We start from the raw sequence: 23,047 nt of genomic DNA, 5'->3' as shown, positions 1-23,047 counted from the left end.
ATATTTTTTTAATAATATTTTTTATTATTGTTCAATGACTTTTTAAAATGTTTTAATAATTTGTGCATAATGAAATATTCTTTTTCGTATTTAGTCAGGACTCGTCCCACTGCGAAATGCCTTCTGCATTTTATCTAATAGTTTAGATTATTATTATTATTTGCTTTTTATTGTTTATGTTTATTTATTATTAGGGATTATTGCATTGTACCTTAAATATTTATTTGGTTTCTTTAATCACATGCCATTTCCCTTCAAAACTATTTTTTTACTGTAGAAGAATTATAGAAGTAATTGGTAGGAACCATTTATCAATTTGCTAGTACCAACTTTTACAAAAATTGTACCAAATATGTTTTCCTTCTTTATTAATTTATGTTTAGTCATTTAAATTTGATTTCTCATTTGAATTTTAAATATATTATATTAAAGTAATTTAAACAAATAAACAAAGAAGAAACCAATAAATATACATTTAAAACATTACATTATCGTAATAGCAGGAGTGCAATTTACTGGTTGTCCTGCAGGTGACCTTGTAACTCTGTTGTCTTACGATGAACTGAATTAACAATTACTTCAGAGCACTCGTAGATCTACAATGATTTTTAAGTGCTACTTAAGTTATGAAGCTTTGGGAAACGGCCCGTAATTCTAAGATGATTCGTACGATCGTTTTTACGATCTACTTAGCCTTACGATGCTTTTGGGAAACCCGGCCCAGGACATTTTCTAATATAACTCTAATTGTGTTCGTCTGAAAAAGATGATCGTATACATTGAGGATGGCTTAAAGGACAAGTTCGGTATTTTACACTTAAAGCCCTGTTTTCAGATTGTTTATGATGAAATAGAACGGTTTTGACTGAAATTTGGACATATGCGGCTGCCCCCCAATAATTTTCTGGTGTTTGTGTTTCACATCCCACCTTTACAATGGGTTTAATGGTGCACTGGAACAATCCTTCCTAAAATGCATTAAACTTTCGTTTACAAAGACGTGAAACTCACCGAGTGGTCAGGGGTGTTCACTGATATGCTCACACAAAAATCGCTGCAAAATACGCATTCCAACAGGTTTTATCGTAGTTTTTGCCAACTCCATTGACTTGTATTAGATATGCTGTGAGGTACGGTATTACTCCGCGCCGGGAACTTTGTTTCTATTCTTGCAATTGGCAAAGGCGGATTAGCGCCACCACCTGGGCTGGAGTGTCTATTATTCAAGCTCTAAGCGAAAGAATATACGAGTGTGAGGCGTTTGGGAAAATAGGTCCACAAGTTAACAACAAATGCTAAAACAGCTGTTGGAAAGCATCTTTTGCTGCGATTTTTGTGTGAGCATATCAGTGAACACCCCTGACCACTCGATGAGTTTCACGTCTTTGTAAACGAAAGTTTAATGCATTTTAGGAAGGATTGTTCCAGTGCACCATTAAACCCATTGTAGAGATCTGAGCTGAAACACAAACACGCGAAAATTCTCAGGACAGCCGCATATGTCCAAATTTCAGTCAAAACCATTCTATTTCACCATAAACAATCTGAAAACAGGGCTTTAAGTGTAAAATACCGAACTTGTCCTTTAAGGGTTAACAATGCGTTTAAAACATTGTGATTATTTTTAGTGTGCAGTTGCATTACGGGTCATGAACACGCTCATGATTGATCTCTATCAAGTGATCTTGATGAGAAAATGAAGGCAACGGCACACAACTACCCTCACATTCTCCAGCTTGTTCATAACTTTAAGTGGGAGAGATACACACATAGTGAAAATAAAGTGTCCATTTTCCTGCTCAGACCACTTTGTAAAGGTCATCGCCTACTGGACCACAAACGCACACACTGAGATTCACAAACCACAAAGTGTAGTAAATCACATTTAGACATGAACAGAAGGACCTTGGTAATTTTCCACATCTCCCTTCCAGCACAAACTCATGAAGCACACTCCCTTCCTCCGCTCCGCTTGGCCGGGCTCACGGCCAAACGCAGTAGAGAAGAAAGGCACAGTCATACTCCTACAGCAATGATTGACAGAATGAGGTCAAACTCATAACTCAACACATAAAACATGAGAATGGTGTGTGTGGACCAAAACCACTGAGTCACATGTGCGTGAAGAGACACAGACACCAATGATACTGGCATTCAGTGGGGACATAAAATGACATAATAAGCAACAGAAGAATTGCCAGCTGGGGAACAAGGTTGGAGAGGGGTCCTTAAAATAGCAGTTTTTAAGAATTGTGAATGGAATAAGTAAAATAAAAAATAGATTAAAATATGCATTTGAGGACACAAACTATGACACTAAAGCTGCCAGACATACATACTTGAACAGAGATAGTCACTCAGCATCTCCACGCTGCTCAGCAGGCTCCTCTTTATAATGTTTCCAAAAACAGCGATCCAGTGCTTCTTAAAACACTTCAGTATGCCCTCCAAACTCCACGGAGGCTTCACATACACTATCTGTACACACGGATCACAGAAGCCATTTTAAAAGATGCCCTTCTATAGCTTCATATAAAATTGATAAAAAATGAATTATCGATGCGTTTGGAGAGTGCAGCGCTACCTCAGTCCACAGGTCTCCAAAAGCAGCCTTCATCTCTACTTCCAGCACCTCTGATAGCGCCCCCAGTAGGCAGGACTCCAGCACTGATACACATTCACTCAGCTGTCGTTCCTCCACTGCTTCGTGTTTTTTCTCCTGCCATGTTGCTTTCTCCGTATGAGATCCTTGTGACAACACAATGACACTCAGGTCTTAGTAACCAAAGCATTTAAATATGAACCAAAAAACGTTACTGATATTGGAATTGTCACCTTTCTCTACAGGTGCAGCAGGGGACGATGCGGTGGGTGGAGCACGAGGGTAGTTTAGGATAGCGAGACTATTTTCATTCACCTCTTTCACTAGATCTGCTTTACTCAAGGCTTTTACTCCACTTAACAAAGCCTTGCTGCACAAGTTTTTATCATCCCTACAAAAACAAGGCAGATGGAGAAAATGTACATAAATACAAGCAGTAGTTTTGTCCTCTACTTTCATTATGCACATCCTTCAGGGTGACACAAGTGGCTAAAAACATAATATTTCAATCACATATTAAAAGAGCCGACACATGGGCATCTTGCATTTCATTAGTCATCTGAAATGACAAGTCAGAGACGAGACAAAAAAAGGAAATGAAATGCAGACATGTCTGGAGGACAAACAAATGCACTCACGTGCAAAGAACCAGAGCGCCATCTGGGTACAGATCCTGGTACTGCAGACAGCACTGCAGAACTCTGTCATCATTATTAACAACACCCAGCCCACCTAATTGAGAGAGATAAAGAGAGAGAGAGAGAGGACAGGAGACAAGGCTGAATCTCAAATGACATACTACCCATACTGTATAGTATACAAGTGTGGTGCATTTTAATATAGTACCCTAAAATATACAATGTCGAAGGTACCTGGATGGTTTATTGTTTTTTAAAGTTCCTATCTGCATGCTTTAACAGAACCTACAAACCCATGCATTCCGGAGTGCCACATTTACACATATGGCACATGTTTCTATCCAAAAGTGCCTTTTATGTATACATTTATAGAGAATTCAAAAAAAGTTTTTTTTCTCAAATATGTAAAGTATACGATTGCTTGGTAAAACAGTTGTGTGAAATATCATGCAAGTAGTATGTCCAATGTTACTTTCAGTGTGTAATATTGGGGTTGAGAAAGCATAAACAGCACAACAGCACCATCTGCTGGTGGTTGATTTAGGTTGCAAATGCACTTTTATGCATTATCCAAACCAACTTGCAGTGAATTACAAGGCATATATTTTTTTATCAGTATGTGTGTTCCCTTGGTTTCACCTTTACGGTGCATTCACACGGGGCGCAAGCGTTAACGCTTAACGGAAAGCATGTCTGAAGCGTGGCCAACAGCCAATCACAGGGGCCGCAGCACATGCTCCGGTCTTCCATAAACGTAATTGGCTGGCTCTGCCTAGGTTATTTGCTTAAGGCAATCTGATTGGCTGACGCTCGCGTTGCCGCTTAAAAAGTTGAGAAATGTTCAACTTCTACCACGAGAAACGGCAGTGACGCGGCGCCAACGGATCCACAATTCAGTTCGCCAACGCTTGACGTCACCCATTAAAAGTGAATGGGAAGCGTCAACGCTTACGCCCCGTGTGAATGCGCCGTTAGAGTTGCTAACGCAATGCTCAACCACTGACCTCTACAGGAGCACAGAAACACACATTGATAGAAACAGTGTGTAATACTTTGAGACTTTGAAGAAAATGCTGATGTACGTTTACTCACAGACTGCTTGGGAGGCTTGTTGCATTGACTGGCCCAAAAGTCTTGGCTCTTGGTTTTTCAAACAGCTGTAAATGTAGTGAACAGCTGGCCTGGCTTTGTCTTCCACTTTGCTGGAAAGTTTACCACTCTTCAGATAGTCCAACTCCTGCAGGACAACCCAAGGGATCAGCAAAGTGGGGAACCCCAGCGCTGAGAATGAGAGGGGGGTGTTTAGAAAATTCTCAATTTTTTAAATAAAGCAGTGAAAACATGTAATCTCCATTGTCTAACTCTATATTCAAAGATATTCAGACAGAATTTCATTTTTATTGCTTTTAAAGTTTTCTTCTAATCTTACCAGCGAGGCCATTTGATTTGATCTTCTTCACAAACTCCAGGTGGCTGAGCAGCACATTTGTATCCAGGACGATAAGAAGACTCTTTTTATGTTGTCCTTCATCTGTGCAGAGTTAGAAAGATTTTACAAATAAATCCCACACCATTCACACACAGACATCATTTTACACAACAGTGACCCTGCCTGTAAAATCCAGGCTAAAGCTTCATTAACTATGAATTTCACTATGATTTCAATCTTTGACCTGAGCTTACTCAGTCAATATTAAAGATCTCAAGAATACATTTTCACAGCATGTTCTTTATAGGATGATTTTATGTAGTAAATCACAAAGAAAGACTTAATTTACTACATTTAGGGACGGTTTCCCATGCAGGGATTAGACTAGTCCTAGACTAAAATAAATGTAAGAGCTGTCCAAACTGAAAACAACTTGCAATGACATATCTTAAAATATATCAGTGCCGTTTGCCTAAAAGTGCACACAAGTAATGTTTTTAGTAAGGCATGTTATATTTCCTAATTAAACTAAGGTCTAGTCCTGTCTTAAGATTATCCCTATCCGGAAAACCACCCCTTAAATTACAATAATATATGACAAGTCATTTTTGTGATTATGTTTTTCATCCTATATAATGTAAAGGAAAATAACCATGATATTTTTAAACTTGACTGAGTAAGATCATGTCAAAGAATGAAATCAATTTAAAATCAGATTCATAGGTGACATTACTGAGCATCGCGCTGATGCCCTCTTCAGGCGGATCAATGTCCATGCAGGTGAGCTCTCCACAGTTCTCCACCAGGTTCACCTCCAGTCGCCTTTCAGAGCGTGCCAAATGCAACTCCTCCACCAATTCCATCTAAACAGTAAATGAAACAGCATGAGAAACCTACAAATGCACATAAGCACATTCTGAAAGTGAAGGCATATGTCTAACCTCATAGTCACAGTCAAAGGTTTCTGCAAGGTCCTGGGATTTCTGAAATGGCAAAAAAACCTGACTGACTTCAGCATACTCTATGTAGAAATTTAGTAGTATTAATACTAATATAGCTTACTAGTACTGACAAACTAGAACTTTATATTTTATTATATTTCATCTTTTTGTCCTTATGCATCTCCCACATATCCGTTAAATAATAATAATAATAATAAAAACTTTATTTTGTATAGCGCCTTTAAAAATAATTTCTCAAAGAGCTTTATATAAGCAAAACTGAGATACAAAAATTGCATAATGATACAAATTACAAAATGCAATATAAACAATAAAGTAAAAAATAGGAATAAATTTGAACTAAAAAGAATAAATAAAAACAGTTAAAAATACCCAAGAAAATACATTATACAACCAAATGTATCACTCTTACCCAAATGCTACCCTGAAATAGTAAGTTTTAAGGCATGCGTTAAGTGTTCAAGGACACTGCATTTCTAATCTCCAAAGGCAGAAAATTCCATAACTTTGTGGCAACTTATGTAAACACCCTATCAGCCATTCTTCTTAAGTGTGTTACAGGAACACTTAAAAGACCAGCATTTTTCTGAGTTTTTCGTACATGAACAACCAAATGTTAATTTGGAATCGGTTAATTACCAAGTGATATTCTTCTTTCTGTTCTTGAGCAGAACTGTGCACATTGCATATTTCCTGAAATATGAAGTGATTGTTATTCACAATGCAAACAATTTGTACTTTTTATGTGTAAAAACAAATCATAAATAGTGAAAAAAAAACTTATTAAAAATAGCAAATAATTGACCATAGTTGGGCATAGAAAACATAGAAATTATTTGGCTATTTTTTATTACTGATGTTTAAATTAGATTCACTAATATAACAGCATCAAACTGGTGAACACATAGGAAACACATGTTCTACCTCACAGGAAGTGTTGCTTGGTGTCGCGACGTCTCTTGATTTATCCACCTGAACCTGCTGAACCGCAACTGCTGAACTTAAATTTAAAAGATGTGAAGAGCAGTTAACAGAGGGGCTATCTGAGGTCTGACCCAAAATGTTTTGAGGCTTCTGTCTTTGCTGCTGAGGAGAAAGAAATGTGTTTGATGAAGAAGCTGCTGCAGTTTTAGGGAGACACGACTGAGCGTCCCATCTAGTCCTGGTGTCAGTACTGACAGGCACATTGGTGTTTTGAGGCTTCTGTCTTTGCTGCTGAGAAGCAAGAAACGTGTTTGATGGAGAAGCTGCTGCAGTTTTAGGCAGACATGACTGAACGTCCCATCGAGTCCTGGTGTCAGTACTGACAGGCACATTGGTGTTTTGAGGCTTCTGTCTTTGCTGCTGAGAAGCAAGAAATGCGTTTGATGGAGAAGCTGCTGCAGTTTTAGGGAGACATGGCTGAGTGTCACATCGAGTCTTGCTGTCAGTACTTACAGGCACATGGGTCAAATTTGTGTTTGTCTGAGCTTTAACAGTACAAATGTTTAACGGTTTTACACTTTTACCCTTTTTAGGAATCTTGAAACTGATTTTTGGTATGGGAGTAGAGCTCGGTCTTTCTTCTCCTTGCTGTTTTAATGAAAGGTCCTCTAGTATTTTTGGTTTAACTGCAGGGTCTACATGTTTAACTAGAGGCAAAGCCTCTTTCAAGTGTGTATTCAATGTTTTTAGATAAGTACTCTTTGCAGTACTCTTTTGAACAATCTGGTCAAACTCCTTGGACATCCTGCTCACTAACGTCTCATTCGTTTCCTTTTGAACAACTGCCTGAGGATCCTTATGTGATGAGTTATTGCTGGTTTGTTTTTTTATGTCTCTTTGCTTGGCATCTGGTGATAATGACCTCTTCAATAACTTTCTCCTTTGCTCCTTGAGATCTTGAGAGGGGTTATCCTCCTGTGAAGGTCTGGGCTTCTCTGGTGCAGATCTCCTTGAAACCAGCTTCTGCTTCTGTGTCTCCAGCTCTTTGGAAGAAGATTGATTTGTTGCACTAGAGCGTCTACCTGAGGTTGTGTGGCTTGCATTTTCATGTTTTCTTTCAGCAGTCTTCTTTTCTTTCTCCTGTGTGATATGTGATTTGACTGTCCTTGACTTGTCATTTGATTTGCTTTCTGGGGAACTTTTCTCCTTGCTCTTTATTTGCCCCACATCTGTTTTTGTCAATCTCGCTTTCTTGGGACTGATGTTTCTTGAGGACGTGGAGTATCTTGCCCGCCGCCTTTCAGCTTCATCTTTGCTGGAACTCAATTAAAAATTATCTGTATTAATTAATTAAGAAATAATTTTATATTTTAAATAAGAAATAAAGTTTCTTGTTATAGTTTTGGAAAGATTTTTTTTATTATTTTTCATTCAAAATTAATGTCAATATTACATTTAGATTTAAATTGGAACTTCTCCATCTCAGACCTTACAGTGAGTGACATTATTACTTAAAGTTGTGCCTACATCACATATAAATACATAACTTTTACATGAGAAAAATGTTTTATGCTCTGACTCTGAGACTTACCTTTCATGTCGACGATGATGATGATGTCTATGGCTTTTTGGACTGTCAAATCTCCTATTTTCTCTCTCCTGTGACCAAAACAATAATACCTTAACATTTAATATTCAGCAAACATGTGAGAATTGAAGGGGGGGGGGGCACAGATCATTTAAATGTGTGGTGCAACGCCGTGCATCTGGTGTGCAAACATCTAAAAGCAATGAAAATTAAACAGGTCTGACAATGCAACATATCCAGTTATAAATAAAAGATGAATGCAACTTGCAGAAATCATATGCTCAGAAAAACTATTGTCTTGCATTTCCCTCACTTTCTTGTCATCGTCACGTGAAGAACTTGATGGGACTCTTTCCTCCTTTTTGTGTTTCCTCCTTTTTGATTTCTTGCTAGACATCTTCAGACCTATGTGTCTGTAATTGAACACAAAGCTCATTATGACTCTTTGAATCCTGTGCCGTAATCTCAGTTCAATAGTTGAGCTCACATAAAGCAATCCTGTAGGACACTGTCGTATATTTTAACACTTTATTAATGTATACTATAATACAAAATGTGTACTATAGTGAACTAATAAACTGTGGTAAACACTGTAGTATATTTTAATATTTACTATTGTAAAGTTTACTATAATTAAGTATACTACAGTATTTTTCCCATGTAAGGGGGGATAACATTCAGGTTATATTTTTACATAAAATCAAACATACACCAATAAATGTAACACAATCAAATTTATGTCAAACGTTTCATTAACAAAAATTTATTATACAAAACATTTAAGTATAAAAGCGTTAGAAAAGATGATATTTTTTTTAGAGTTCAACTTAAGTACCAACATGACGAAATACTGTAGTATACATACTTTAGTATGCTCACTATAGTAAAATTTCTAGACACGTCAGTGCTTTTAAAGTTTACCCAAGTGAAAATTAAAGTGTACCAAGTTACAGTTGACAAAATGTAGTCAAGACTCATTACTATATAATATACTACAGTACACTACAATTTACTATAGTAAATAAAGAAGTATATTGCAGCAATTTTCCATGTGGATTATTGCCAAGAAAACATTTCTCTCATCTTGAATTAAAAACAGATAACGATAAAAACCAGTGTAAACCAGCTTAAAGTTGACCAAGAAATGCTTTACGACGTAATTCGCCATTTTAAATATGTGAAATGACATCTTTTATGGAATAAGCAATGTATTTCTGACAGCAATGTCCACAGAATTATAACATATGCATGCGTTACATTATAACATAGTTGCCCTGACATGCCTCACATTCAATCTTATCAGAAGAGTAAAACTTTACTGCGGCTTTAGTGAAAAAGAGGTTTACGGTACCTACCAGAAATAAAACGGATGTTGTTAAAAAGTAACTGAATGACAGAAAGACACAACGAGTGGTCTTGCAATGAAACACAACAAACTTCACTGAAACTGCTTCACAGTATCCACTTCCGCTCTTTGAGTTCGCGTAGTTTAAAAGAAGATGATTGGCCAGCTCGCACCACGCTCAAAGTCTAGTATTTGACGTACGGAATCGACGTACGCTAGTTTTCAAAAATGGCGGAGCTCAAAGAAGAGGACATTGAGCAACTTCACCAGGAGGACGGCAATATAAAGGGTACACTTATTTCTTTAATCAATGTTAAAATTGTTCAGTCATGTTTTGTAGGTTAATAAAATAACACTCATCTGTTATACATTTAGTATTTTTGTGCAGATTGTTCCTAATACGACTTGAAAACTGCTGAAGTAAATATAGGCGTCCTCGCGGAGCTCCGCCATAGGACCTACTGTGTACATAATGCAAATGTTTAAAACCTCTCAGTATCATAGAGGATTGGCAAAAGACTAACACACTTTCCGTAAATACTTTGCTTTAATCAACGTCGATTGAACTCTTAGTTAAAAAATCATGTGGAAATAGCAGTTAAATGCACAGTGTATGTGTAGCAATGGTCTTACCGTGGAGCTCCGCAGTGGAGCCCTTCTGCTTGGAAACATCAGCCGCAGAAGCGGGATTGGTTAAACCACGGAAATGTGCATGCGTTAACTAATGGTGGTGCTGCACTGTATTTTCCCATAGCTTGCAGCTATGAACTTCAAAATTAGTTATAGATGATATATTTTACAATGCAAAAAGTTTTTATACGTAAACTAATAACAAAGATTATAATAATAATAATTAAAAATGACGAAAATTTAAGGATATATATTTTTATTTAATTAAAAATAATAATAAAATGGGTAAATAAGATTAATAATCATAATAAATTACTAAATAATGGATAATAATTCAAGCAAATAAAATTTAGGCGAAAAGTCATTCTAATGCCACAGGAACATTCAAAAACAAAGGATTTATGAGTCTGGATAAAAACTGATAAAATTCTGGAACAAATGTGGGAAGTGATTTTGAAATGGGAATTTTTCTGTGTAAACAGACACTGGTACTGATACTCAGGTGACGAATGAACAGGTGACCACTCATGATACCTCTACTGATCCAGTGGAAACAGAAGGCAAAAATGGACAAACACCCTCCACTGTTATGTCAGGTAACGTTAGGAATTCACCAATCTTGAGCTTTGATTATTGAGGCTGTGTTACATTAATTAAATATTGTCTGTCATTTCAGAGAGACATGTGTCTATACAAACCACTCTGGAGGGGCTTGAAAAGCTTGTGGATTTAAATGGAGGTACAGAAACTTGCAGTATCTTATTAAAACAGACTTCATGGATCTGAAGTCAACAGACATCTGTGTTCATTAATTTCTGACAGCTGGGAGAAAGTCCTGTCCACTGTGTCCAGAAGAGAAGTTTAAGGCCTGTTACAGTCATAAACTCAGACGACACCTGCAAAACTTGCACTGGAAAGTTTATGTGGAATTTGAAGGCAAGTACATTTTTATTCAATTCCCTTGTAATTATATATCACTTTTTATAATCTGCATTATTGCAGAGCAGCTATACTGAAACATTTTAGTGCAAAACAATTATGCAAAAATATTTTATAAGACAAAATTTCCAAAATTGGTTTCCTATCAATGTATTCCCTTTGGTGTCATTTTTTGGTGTAATTAAAAAGATTATCACTGAAATACTTCCTACTTTGTCTTCTCTCACGCTCCCATAGGCCAAAGAATGTGCATCTGTCATCTGCCTTGTAGACCACTCAAGTCCAGTCTAGGTGCTGACCAGGTAAGAAAGTCTTTTATTAGTGTTGAGAGATTTCCAATTCCTTATATCTGGGTTGTTATAATATTGACCATAAGATGGCAGAATATACCAAATTATGTAATAGGTTTTCTATGAAAAGTCAAGTTAGATTGTTTGACAATCCCCTTGTTATTTAGAAGAGCTAAGTATCCAGTAGTCTTTAATTACATTATAGTCATGAACCATTATTTGTAACTTAAAGGGATAGTTAACAAAATATGTGTTATTTACTCACCCTAAACTTGTTCCAAACTTTTTTCTTGCTAAATACAAGGAATATATTTTGAAGAATGTTTTTAACCAAGCAGATCTGGGGCACCATTGACTGCCATAGTAGATATGGAATAATACTATACAAGTAAATGGTGCCCCAGATCTATTTGGTTATAAACACTTTTCAAAATATCTTACTTTGTTTTTAGCAAAACAAAGCAATTTATGCAGGTTTGGAACAACGTGAGAGTGAGTAAATGATGACGGTATTTTCATTTTTTGGTAAACTATAGTTGTTGATAGGGTTGTTTTCATTCTAGAGAGTATTTTTTAGACAAACATGATATTTTGAAAATATGCTAATTTCTCAGCTCCCCTAGAGTTAAACATTTGATTTTTACCCTTTTGGAATCCATTCAGCTGATCTCCGGGTCTGGCGCTAGCACTTTTAGCATAGCTTAGCATAATCCATTGAATCTGATTAGACCATTAGCATCGCGCTCAAAAATAACCAACGAGTTTTGATATTTTTCCTATTTAAAACTTGACTCTTCTGTAGTTACATCATGTACTAAGACCGACGGAAATTAAAAGTTGCGATTTTCTAGGAACTATACTCTAATTCCGGCGTAATTATCATGGACTTTGCTGCTGTACCATGGCTGCAGCAGGCGCAATGATATTATGCAGGGCCTGAAAATAGTCCCCTTGGTAACTTTCAATAGCAGGGGACTATTTCCGGGCACTGCGTAATATCACTGCGTCTGCTGCAGCCATTGTACGGCAGCAAAGTCAAAACTTTTTGGTTATTTTTGAGCGTGATGCTAATGGTCTAATCAGATTCAATGGATTATGTTAAGCTATGCTAAAAGTGGTACCGCCAGATGGATTTCAAAATGGTAAGAAACAAATGTTTAACTCTAGGGGAGCTGAAAAATTAGCTTATTTTCAAAGAAAGTGGAGTGTCCCTTTAAAGTATAATAAAATGTGACCCGTCACGGAAACCAGGGACGCAAGTCGGCAGCACAAGTTTCGAGAAAATGAGAAACAAAGTTTTTTTTTCAAAATTTGTGATTTTCGTTTTATTGCAGAATCTGTTAGTTGAGATCACGAAGAAGCCTCTCCATGTTTGAGATAGTAGTTTTTGTATATTTAAAAGCGTACATTTTGCGGTTAAAATAGGCTTGTTTTTCCGGAGATTCTAGCGTGCAGCGGGGGGCGTCATTGTCTGTGTGTATATTTACATACTGTATAAGCTTTTGTTTTCGCCTCCGCCCCCAAAGGGAACAGCGTGACTACTAAATAAGGATAGTTCGCCCAAAAATGAAAATAATGTCATAAATGACTCACCCTTATGTCGTTCTAAACTCGGATGACCTCCGTTCATCTTCGGAACACAGTTTAAGATGTTTTATCGTTAGATTTAGTCCGAGAGCTTTCCCCTTCATTGAAAATCTATGTATGGTTTCCATGTCCAGAAAGTTAATAAAAACATCATCAAAGTAGTCCATGTGACATCAGTGGGTCAGTAAGATTGTGTTGATGCATCGAAAATACAGTTTGGTCCAAAAATAGCAGAATTACGACTTTATTCAGCATTGTCTTATCTTCCGGCTCGAGCGTGAAGTCACGTGACTGTAGTGACGCGCTGCCCTGTTCCTCAGACATGTTTGCTAAGTTTTTTTTTTTCAAACTTATAGCGTGCGTCTCCCCAGACTGTAAAGCTCGGGCGCACAAAACAAAAGAAAAATAAAAGAAGCTGGGGCGGAACAAATAACAGTCAGCCGCATCGTACGTCAGCCGCGTCACTGACTTTATGCGGTGCCGCAGTAGGATGACGTCAAAGTACCGCGAGAGCGCTTCAAGAAATCTTACGGAGTAGTTTAATTTCGACTCGCTCTCGCGGTACTTTGACGTCATCTCTATGTCAGTTCTTGCAGCGCAGCATGAGTCCAAACACACAGAAGTTACACAGATATCGTTGTATTCTTCATATAATTGGCTACATGTTTTGTCTATCAATATTTTCCACGAAGTCATTGGCTGATGGAGGAACGAGCGAGCCATTGGTAACATCTCTAAAGGATGTCACGTTTTCGACGGCGCTGTTTGGATGATCTATTATACTACTTCCCTATTTTAAATACAAACTTTGAAGGCGGGTTCATGTGTTTAAAGAAGTGTAAGCTCATATACCCTTACATGTTACGATTTAAATAGTCTTCAGATTGTATATTATATTGTATTACCAGACATTCATGCGAAATCTGATGTAAACAATCTATATTTCACGGATTATACGCATTTGTGGACAAAATGGTCATTGGATAATCTGAAACAGACTGGATTCGACTTGTGATCCCCACAAAGGTAAAAAGAGTCATGTTTATTTTTGCGTGTTGTCATTTGGTCATAAAATACTACATATGATGCTAGAACATCTCAAAAAGGGTTTTACAGGGGGCATGGCTTAGCTAAATGAGATGTAAATGAGCCCTATTGTCTCCCCCAGCTGAAAAGAAGAGTCCCTTTCGTCTCGATTTTCTCTGTTTGAGTATTTCTGAGTTCCTATATTCAAATGGCCACAACTTCTCCAAATCTTATCAAATTTCCATGTGTCACACATCGTTGGAAAGCTTAGAAACTGCACTTTCAGAATATGTGAACAACTCAAAATGCCCAGATCCGACTTGTGTCCCTACTTTCCGTGACTGGTCACAAATGTTACCCACATGGACTTATTTTCGTCAAGCTCAATTGGAAAAGCATTGTGCTAGCAATGCAAAGCTTGTGGGTCTGATGCCCATGGAATGCATAGTACTTAAAAGGTTAATTGAATGCATTGAATAGTTTAAATGCATTCATTGAATACGTTAAAGCAACACCAAAGAGTTTTGGCTCTTTGCTCCCCCTACAGGTTAGAAGCGTAATTGTCCATTACCCACTGTCATAAATACTGAGGCATAGCTGGCTCTGATTGGATTGTAGGTCTGCCGTAAAGCAAGTTTTTGTAGTTTTCACTCGGACTACAGGACCACTACCCGACGTTTGGAAACTTCTTTAGTGCGGTTTTGGCCGATAGAGGGCTGCAAAGCGAATGTGAAAGTGCTGTTCACCCTGTTTAGAGTGGATGAACGACTGAAACTGTTTTGGAAGCGTTATTTTAAGGTAAAAAAAAACTCTTTGGTGTTGCTTTAAGTGCATAGCAAATTGCTTTAGATAAAAGCATACGCCAGTTGTATAAATGCAAATGACCATCTTAGAACCTCAATATTTATCTTCTTTTCTCCATGATGGCCATTTTTCTCCTTTTAGAAAGCAGCAATTTCATAATTGTGAGATTGTGAATAAATAATCAGAAGCTAAAATATATATATTTTTTATTACTGTATTTATATTAGTTATTCATGTGTCTTTATACCTCATCTCCAGACTCAAGGCAGACTGGTGGCCCACTACCACTGTGTGGTCTGTTCTGTCACAATTGCTCGTAAAACAGACATGGTCAGTCACCTTAAGCGTCACATCAACAAGGGTGAGACAGAGGCCAGTTATTCAGGCAGCTCAGATGTTCCCTTCATAGAACCCGGTGAGCATTTTCTCTGTTGATGATGTTAGAGAAAAATCTCTTAATGGGCTGATTCGTCCTTGTTTTTATGCGCTTTACTGTCATGACAAGTCATTGTGCATTCGTGTTGCCAAGGCAACAAAGGGTGAGACAAAAGTCAATAAATGGGAACTGCCTAAACTGGATGCCAGTTTTGTGGTGTGGAATAATGTAGATGTTAAACTTGAGCAGCAACATTGTCTTTACAAAAGCACAAATGGGATTGTAAAAAAAGTTCTGTTTAACTTCCAGTTTCAACTTGTCATGTTATTCACTTGTTTTCAACGATTCACAGTATCATTATCATTTGGAATAGTACCAAATGATTAGTCCCTTTAATCTGTCTTTTTTCTCAGTCCAAGGTGGACAGGCTTATGAGATTATGAAAGAATTGGGCACTAATGTCCAGCTCATGCCTAACCACACCACACCTCAGAAGACAGACACATACTTCAGTCGCAAGATGAAGACCAACAGGTTGAAACTTTTTATCAAAATATCAAAGCATGTAGTGCATGTGCTTGTGATTCATAAGTTGGGGTATGTGATCTAAGTTTGGCTGAACTTTAGCTTCTTACCTTAAAGGGATAGTTCACCCAAAAATGAAAATTCTGTCATCATTTACTCACTCTCATGTTGTTACAAACATGTATACATTTCTTTGTTCTGATGAACACAAAGGAAGATATTTTGAGGAATTTTTGTAACCAAACCTTTTCTGAGCCCCATTCACTTCCATAGTATAATTTTTTTCTTTTTCAACAAAATTCCTCAAAATATCTTCCTTTATGTTCATCAGAACAAAGAAATGTATACATGTTTGTAACAACATGAGAGTGAAAAAATTGTGACAGAATGTAAATTTTTGGGTGAACTATCCCTTTAAGCAGTGGCTTTGTTTAATATAGATTTTTTTTCTTTCAAAAGATTATTCAGTTTTGTTTATATAGCATTTTTATTTGTTGCAAAGCAGCTTTACAAAACACATTTTAGGACTAAATGAAATGAAAAAAGGAGTTAAATGAAAAATATAAAAACTAATAATAGGAAAATTTTATGACAGGAAAACCCCTGTAAAAATATTGTTATTGTAATTAATATACCTATGGCAAAGATTGATAAATTCCATAAAGTGCTATAAAAAGTTTTGGTTTAAAGGTGCAATATGGGACTTTTTGTGTTGAGACTGTGAATTGCAACCAAAGACTCAGTCCTCTGCTCTCCCCTTCTTTTCAAAACGCACAGTGAAGCTACGGTAGCCCGCCATAGGACAAACACGTCATCGTCTGAGACAATGTAGTGGCTAAGGGAGCGTGCACAACAAAACTTTTAAACGCTGCTGAAAACACCTGGAGGACACCAAATGTCAGCTGTTTTTTCAGCTGAGTGCCAGCTTTCTTCAGCTGAGTGCTTTGGTAGCTGTGATACTTCAGCTGTGATCCGGTTGGTTGCTGTGGTAATGTCCTGCCCCTCCTCCACTGTGGTTGGACGGACCCAAAGTTGAATATTTTTCAACTCTCAGTGCTCAGCGTGGAAGGAAACTGCTAGCTGCTGGCTTTGAAAAAAAGCCAGCAGCTAGAGTCGAGCTTCCATTGGAAACAATTGAAAACATGCGCCGGCCGCGGGCGTAAAAGCTTTGGTGTGTAAACCCCCTAAACGCGCTTTAAAGAACAGATCGTCCATTTAGGGCTGCTGTAAAAACATGGCGGCGTGAAATGGCGACATCCATGTAAGGGGAACCACAGTGTATGTTAATGAAAACGTCTCATTCTAAGATAATAAAAACAATACAGTTCATTTTGTATACATCACTAATTATATACTGTGGTTATGTATATTATATTGCATTTCTGTCAGGAGATCGTTCTAAAAGTTACACATTGCACCTTTAAGTCATATTTCATGAAATAATGATGTATAACACTAAGAAATTAATTTTACATTATTACATTTTTATTAAACATTTGTAAAGATAACACGTATATTGGCAGACCTCCAGGGATTATAAACCTCTTTTGTAAAAAGACAAATATGCTAAAACCTTCAGCTCTTCATAGTCTCATTGTGCTGGTTATTTATTCATTATTGTCTTAAACATTGTCTCTCTTTGATGTTGTAGGCAGCTGGTGTTCTGCTCTCTCGCTGTTCTAGCTGAAGAGAGGAATCCAATCGAATGTCTCGATGCGTTTGGAGCCACTGGTAGGAAATCTACTTTATGGCAGTAGCAGCTAATATTATATTATGGATATACATTTACAGACATTTATAATATATTGATCCCTTGTGTTAGGTATCATGGGTCTGCAGTGGGCGAAGCATCTGCGTAACTCTGTTAAAGTTACTATAAATGACATAAACGAATCGTGTGTGAAGATGATTAAGGAGAACTGTCATCTAAACCACATCAGAGTAGAGGGAAGTCGCACGGCTTGCCAGCTAGATGGAGCAGGAGATGTGGAATCACCCATCGCCTCTGTGGAGGTGGTGAAAATGGACGCCAATGTCATTATGCATCTGAGACCATTTGACTACATGTGAGTTAGCAACCAATGAACTGATAATGTAGGGTTGGATACTAGTTGGGGTCAGAAATTTTTAAAGGGACATTCCACTTATGCTCATTTTCCAGCTCCCTAGAGTTAAACATTTGATTCTTACCGTTTTGGAATCCGTTCAGCTGATCTCCGGTCTGGCGCTAGTACTTTTAGCACAGCTGAATGCACAGCCCGAAAATAATCCCCTTGGTTTCTTTCAATATCTGCCTAGAAAATCACAACTTTCAATTTTCTGTCTGTCTTAGTACACGATGTAACTACAGAAGAGTCAAGTTTTAAATAGGAAAAATATCAAAACTCTTTGGTTATTTTTAGCACAATGCTAATGGTCTAATCAGATTCAATGGATTATGCTAAGCTATGCTAAAAGTGCTAGCGCTAGACCCAGAGATCAGCTGAATGGATTCCAAAACGGTAAGAATCAAATGTTTATCTCTAGGGGAGCTGGATAATGAGCATATTTTCCAAAAAAAGTGGAGTGTCCCTTTAATATTTGAAGCACAGAAAAGTTTGATGGCATGATCAATAAAAAATTAAGTTTCTGTGAAAATATTAAAGGGATAGTTCACCAAAAAATGAAGATTCTGTCATCATTACCTTACTCTCATGTTGTTACAAACCTGTATAAATGTATTTGTTCTGTTGAACACAAAGGAAGATATTTTGAGCAATGTTTGTTACCAAACCGATCAGAAGCCCCATTGACATCCATAGTATTCTTTTTTCTACTATGGAAGTCATTGGGGCCTCTGGTCAGTTTGATAACAAACATTCCACAAAAAATCTTCCTTCGTTTTTAAAAGAACAAATAAATTACAGGTTTGTTTCTTCGTGAGGATGAGAAAATGTTGGGGTGAACTATCCCTTTGTAAACACCCCTGTACTTTTGTTTTTCTATCAGACACCTCGACCCATTCGGAACATCTGTGAACTATCTGGACGCTGCGTTTCGGAACGTTCGGAATCTGGGAATAGTCTCTGTGACGTCGACAGACACTGGCTCACTGTACTCCAAATCCCTAAATGTGACACTTCGACATTACGGCTGCCAGATAGTCAGGACCGAGTATTACAAGGAACTCGCAGCACGTATGGTGTTGGCTTCAGTAGCCAGGTAATCACCTGGGGGTGGGGCTCTCTGAAATATATCACCATACACAAGTGTATTATATATTGGACGGTTTGCAAACTGTTTACATGAATCATCTAGGTATCTTCTGTAAGTAATTGAGAAGTTTGTTTGGCACACGTTTGGCAATGCATCTTGCAGGGCAGCCGCACGCTGCAACAAAGGAATCGAGGTGCTGTTAGCCGTGGCTCTCGAGCACTTCGTCCTGGTGGTGGTACGTGTGCTCCGGGGGCCCACGCAGGCGGACGAGTCTTCTAAAAAACTGCGCCAGCTTTTGCACTGCCAGTGGTGTGAAGAAAGAGTGTTTCTCAAGCCAGGAAGCATGGTTGAAGGTTAAAATATACTTCAGCAACTAAATGACGTCACAAATCCTTTCTGATTTGATCACAAATCTGTCATCAATGTCTATTGTAACATCTAGACACTGAAGCATAGTGCATCACTTTTAAGTATAAATAATGTCTTTGCTGGTTGTAATTTCAACAGAAAACCTGTACAGGCAGCTGCCCTGTCAGTGCCATGGGAGCATGCCAGGCAAAACCGCAGTAGAGCTTGGGCCACTATGGTGAGATGATCATTCCTGCCGCTTTCATGCATTCAGATAATAGCATGTGGATAAGTGCATCATTAAAACTCCACCTGTGTTTTTATTTCTTTGTTGTGTCTATCAGGGCTGGTCCTCTGTTTAACACTGGTTTTCTGAGGCGGATGTTAGTGGCAGCAGTACAGTATAATATGGAGGACATCCAGCCCCTGGTAAAGACTCTCATCTGTGAGGCCGACTGTACCACCCTTAAGCCTTCTCCTGTCCCGGGATATTCGTCCCTTTCCAACCAAGGTATGTTTGGGTGTGTCAGTGTTTGTCAGTCAATAATCCATATAGAAATTGTTTGGCTTGTCTGAGCAGCGCAGCAAGACTTTGACATACTGACATGTTTTTTTATCAATAGTGGAGTGTGGTGTGGTCATAAAAACTTTACAGAAGGCTGAAGAGGCTGATACGTCTGATCAGTCAGGTATTGCTTGGTTTTTATTGTAAACCTGTTTTTTTTGCTTTCATTCATTGATATCTGATGTTCTCTTCTTTAAAGGATTAGTCAATTTTCTTAAAAAAAATCCAGATAATTTACTCACCACCATGTCTTTCTTTGTTCAGTCAAGAAGAAATTGTGTTTTTTGAGGAAAACATTCCAGGATTTTTCTCATTTTAATGGACTTTAATGGACACCAACACAAAACAGTTTTAATGCAGTTTATTAAAATTGCAGTTTCAAAGGACTCTTAACAATCCCAAATGAGGCATGAGGGTCTTATCTAGCGAAACGATTGTCATGTTTGAGAAGAAAAATAAAAAATATGCACTTTTAAACCACTTCTTCTCTTCTTCCTCCGGCTGTGTGATGCGCCAGCGCGACCTCACGTAATTGCATTATGCCGTGGAAAGGTCACGTATTACATATATGAAACGCACATTTGCAGTCCATTTTAAACAATAATCTGACACAAAGACATTAATCAGTATCAGTCCACATACAACAACGTAAGAACAGTCCTCTTTCTCCACACTCGTAAACACTGGGGCGTAGTTTCGATCCGTCATCCGTGACCTCTTGATGTGATGGCCTATTGCGTGAGGTCGCGCTGGTGCATCACAGGACTGGAGATAGATGAGAAGTTGTGGTTTAAAAGTGCATATTTGTTATTTTTCTTGCCAAAAATGACAATCGTTTAGCTAGATAAGACCCTTATGCCTCGTTTGGAATCGTTTAGAGCAGTGGTTCTTAACGTTATTCCTGGAGGCCCACTGCCCTGGACATTTTGTATGTCTCCCTTATTTAACACACCTGATTCAAATCATCAGCTCATTAGAAGAGATCTTCATGAACTGAACTGAGTCTGTCAGCTAAAAGAGATGTTCAAAATGTGCAGGGCAGTGGGCCACCAGGAATAACGTTAAGAACCACTGGTTTAGAGTCCCTTGAAACTGCAATTTTAAACTGCATTAAAACTGTTAAGTGTTGGGGTCCATTAAAGTCCATTCAAATTAGAAAAATCCTGGAATGTGTTCCTCAAAAAACATAATTTCTTCTCGACTGAACAAAGAGACCTCAAAATTTTGGATGTCATGGTGGTGAGTAAATTATCTGGATTATTTTTTTTTTTTTAAGAAAATTGACTAATCCTTTAACATAAATGCAATGCCAAATTTTCCCAGATTAAGGTGCATATCATTGTTGAAATGGTGTATTTTTTTCTGCTATATGCTTGTAGGGAAACGAAAAACAGCTGGAGAGGATTCTGGGAATGTGCTGAAGAAATTAAAATCAGACACATCACTGGAGCATCCTGCTTTCTACTACAGCATCCATCGGCATAGCATCCGCGGCATGAACATGCCCAAGTTAGTCACCACTAACCTCTCCAAACACAGTCATGCACCGATGATGTAAACTGATGTCATAGCATTCCTTGAATTCTGCTTGAGTCATTATATAAAAAGCCCAAGGATTGATGTCACCAAAAATGTCATACGTTTTTCTGCATAGGATTTAACAATAAATTAACTTAAAGGTGACATAGTATGATTGAACGGGGTATTTATCCTTGATGTGACATGTAGACAAACATTTTTTGTTTGGGTCTGTAATGCCTTAGAAGCTTCCTAAAAACCTCTCTCAGATAGCTCTATTAGGGTGGGGGATTTTAAACAAGTGGTTTTGCACCTATTTGGCTCCCCCTACTGGCTTAACTTGCAATCTCATTACTGATTGGCTGACTTTGCTGCCACTAAAAAAATGTAGGCAATTATTTTAAAGTGGAGGGGCAGTTAGATGCCTGTGATGTCATAAGCATCAGTTTTTCAGATTGGGCCGTTTTCTGGCTGACATTTCTAAAAGATGAATTTCTATGAGACTGAGATGTTTAGCATGTATAGCAATTTTTGTATGTTTGTGAATGTGGGTAGACTACCATTTATTCAACAAAGACAAGATAAAAATGGTTTTTCATTCTCTGGCCCCTTTAAATTCAATAAACCTAAATTCTGAACAATATGTCTGTTTATTTGATGATTTCGTCTTTCTTTCAGGCTCAATAAGTTCCTGCAGTATCTCACTGAGGCTGGATTCAGAGTGAGCCGCACACACTTCGACCCAACAGGGGTGAGAACCGACGCCACCTTAGCGCAGTTTAAGGAAGTGCTTACGAAATACAGCGTGCCTACTTACTCATCTGCCCCTCAGAGCAGCGCCGTGAGCTCAGATCTTACCCGACGCTTGACTGTCTAAGGTTAATGAAACTTTTGTGTGTTTTTGAGCCCTTAAGGACATGTTGAGTTAACAAAGACATGTTTGTGTTGATGATGAATACATTTAAATGACAACTGCAAAAAGTAACATTTGGTGAATGAGTGTTGTCGCTCAATGTTTGTTTATGCTTTTGCTGGTTGTACTAAAGCTTTGACTCATTACAGCCTTCATAGTGTTTGATAAATCAATATGTGCTGACTGATGCAGTATTGAATGGTATTTTCAAAGTTTTTTTTAATCTATAAAGTATTTATAAAGACTGTGAAAGGTTTATATTGATCTTGCCTAATCTGATTTTATATTTCATTGTTTTTTGCTTCAGTATTTTGCCTGATTGCTAACTGCACCATCAATAAAACCTTAAGTGTGATTTGTCTTGTTTCATACTTAAAAGATTTTACACTTGGGTGTATCTCATGTAAACATGCCCAGGTCATGTTTAATCACATAATAAGACAAAGATGACACAATCGCTACTTCAGTTTCATTGTGATTTTTAAAGTGAATTGATTGTGATGATCATTTGAACAAAGAAACAATTGTTGTAGTAATAGATCTTGATGAAGTGTTGTACTGCGTTTCATCATTCTAAAACACATTATATAGTGACTTGGTAGCTTGATAGTTTTCTTTGTACTTTATTAAAGGGGTATCATGTAAATAATACTGTTGTACAAAGATTTGGTTATCATTTAGTTTATGGTTATAATATATATTTATATACAATGAAAGATTAAAGGTTTTCTTTCAATTTAAACATAGTTTTGATTTTGTATGTAACCCTATAATTATTTTACATTGGGTATTTTTTATGTTTTATATTATCTCATATCAGTTACTTGAATGTTCAGATAATTT

General features: G+C 37.5%; 2 protein-coding genes across 4 annotated transcripts in view; one reads left to right on the top strand and one right to left on the bottom strand.

Annotated features, from left to right (window-relative positions):
- Window positions 1–10,140, bottom strand: part of swt1 (SWT1 RNA endoribonuclease homolog) — a 33,721-nt gene extending 23,581 nt beyond the window's left edge. Inside the window, exons 1-13 of one of the 3 annotated variants that reach the window (XM_065268224.1) lie at window positions 10,122–10,140; window positions 8,457–8,556; window positions 8,147–8,214; window positions 6,556–7,876; window positions 6,271–6,324; window positions 5,611–5,652; window positions 5,403–5,532; window positions 4,670–4,771; window positions 4,333–4,521; window positions 3,241–3,334; window positions 2,836–2,993; window positions 2,585–2,748; window positions 2,340–2,478 (exon numbers count right to left, since the gene is read on the bottom strand). In XM_065268224.1, coding sequence (XP_065124296.1) covers window positions 2,340–2,478; window positions 2,585–2,748; window positions 2,836–2,993; window positions 3,241–3,334; window positions 4,333–4,521; window positions 4,670–4,771; window positions 5,403–5,532; window positions 5,611–5,652; window positions 6,271–6,324; window positions 6,556–7,876; window positions 8,147–8,214; window positions 8,457–8,540 — 2,545 coding nt within the window. In that variant the 5' untranslated portion in view covers window positions 8,541–8,556; window positions 10,122–10,140. Of the gene's footprint in view, window positions 1–2,339; window positions 2,479–2,584; window positions 2,749–2,835; window positions 2,994–3,240; window positions 3,335–4,332; window positions 4,522–4,669; window positions 4,772–5,402; window positions 5,533–5,610; window positions 5,653–6,270; window positions 6,325–6,555; window positions 7,877–8,146; window positions 8,215–8,456; window positions 8,557–9,498; window positions 9,602–10,121 lie in introns of those variants that run through there. The other 2 variants (XM_065268223.2, XM_065268225.2) reach the window with 2 other exon arrangements.
- On the top strand, window positions 9,651–22,559 carry trmt1l (tRNA methyltransferase 1-like). Its single transcript, XM_065268227.1, has 16 exons — window positions 9,651–9,777; window positions 10,601–10,714; window positions 10,795–10,857; window positions 10,941–11,054; window positions 11,295–11,359; window positions 15,023–15,179; window positions 15,554–15,674; window positions 17,317–17,396; window positions 17,488–17,731; window positions 18,654–18,866; window positions 19,023–19,213; window positions 19,368–19,446; window positions 19,553–19,719; window positions 19,832–19,897; window positions 21,153–21,282; window positions 21,970–22,559. Exons 1-16 carry the CDS (start codon window positions 9,717–9,719, stop codon window positions 22,166–22,168), a joined length of 2,064 nt encoding a protein of 687 aa, XP_065124299.1. The 5' UTR covers window positions 9,651–9,716; the 3' UTR covers window positions 22,169–22,559.
- The last annotated feature ends 488 nt before the right edge of the window (window positions 22,560–23,047 follow it).

The sequence above is a fragment of the Paramisgurnus dabryanus genome, chromosome 12, assembly GCF_030506205.2.
Source record: "Paramisgurnus dabryanus chromosome 12, PD_genome_1.1, whole genome shotgun sequence".
Classification (NCBI taxonomy): Eukaryota; Metazoa; Chordata; class Actinopteri; order Cypriniformes; family Cobitidae; genus Paramisgurnus; species Paramisgurnus dabryanus.
This window is presented reverse-complemented; position numbering and strand designations above follow the sequence as displayed.

What these genes read in the sequence shown, in the direction of transcription:
- trmt1l (XM_065268227.1), top strand. Translation starts at nt 9,717, where the DNA reads ATGGCGGAGCTCAAAGAAGAGGACATTGAGCAACTTCACCAGGAGGAC. An exon ending in GGAGGACGGCAATATAAAGG is followed by an intron (nt 9,778 to 10,600) that starts GTACACTTATTT and finishes CTGTGTAAACAG; the next exon opens with ACACTGGTACTGATACTCAG. An exon ending in AGTTTATGTGGAATTTGAAG is followed by an intron (nt 11,055 to 11,294) that starts GCAAGTACATTT and finishes ACGCTCCCATAG; the next exon opens with GCCAAAGAATGTGCATCTGT.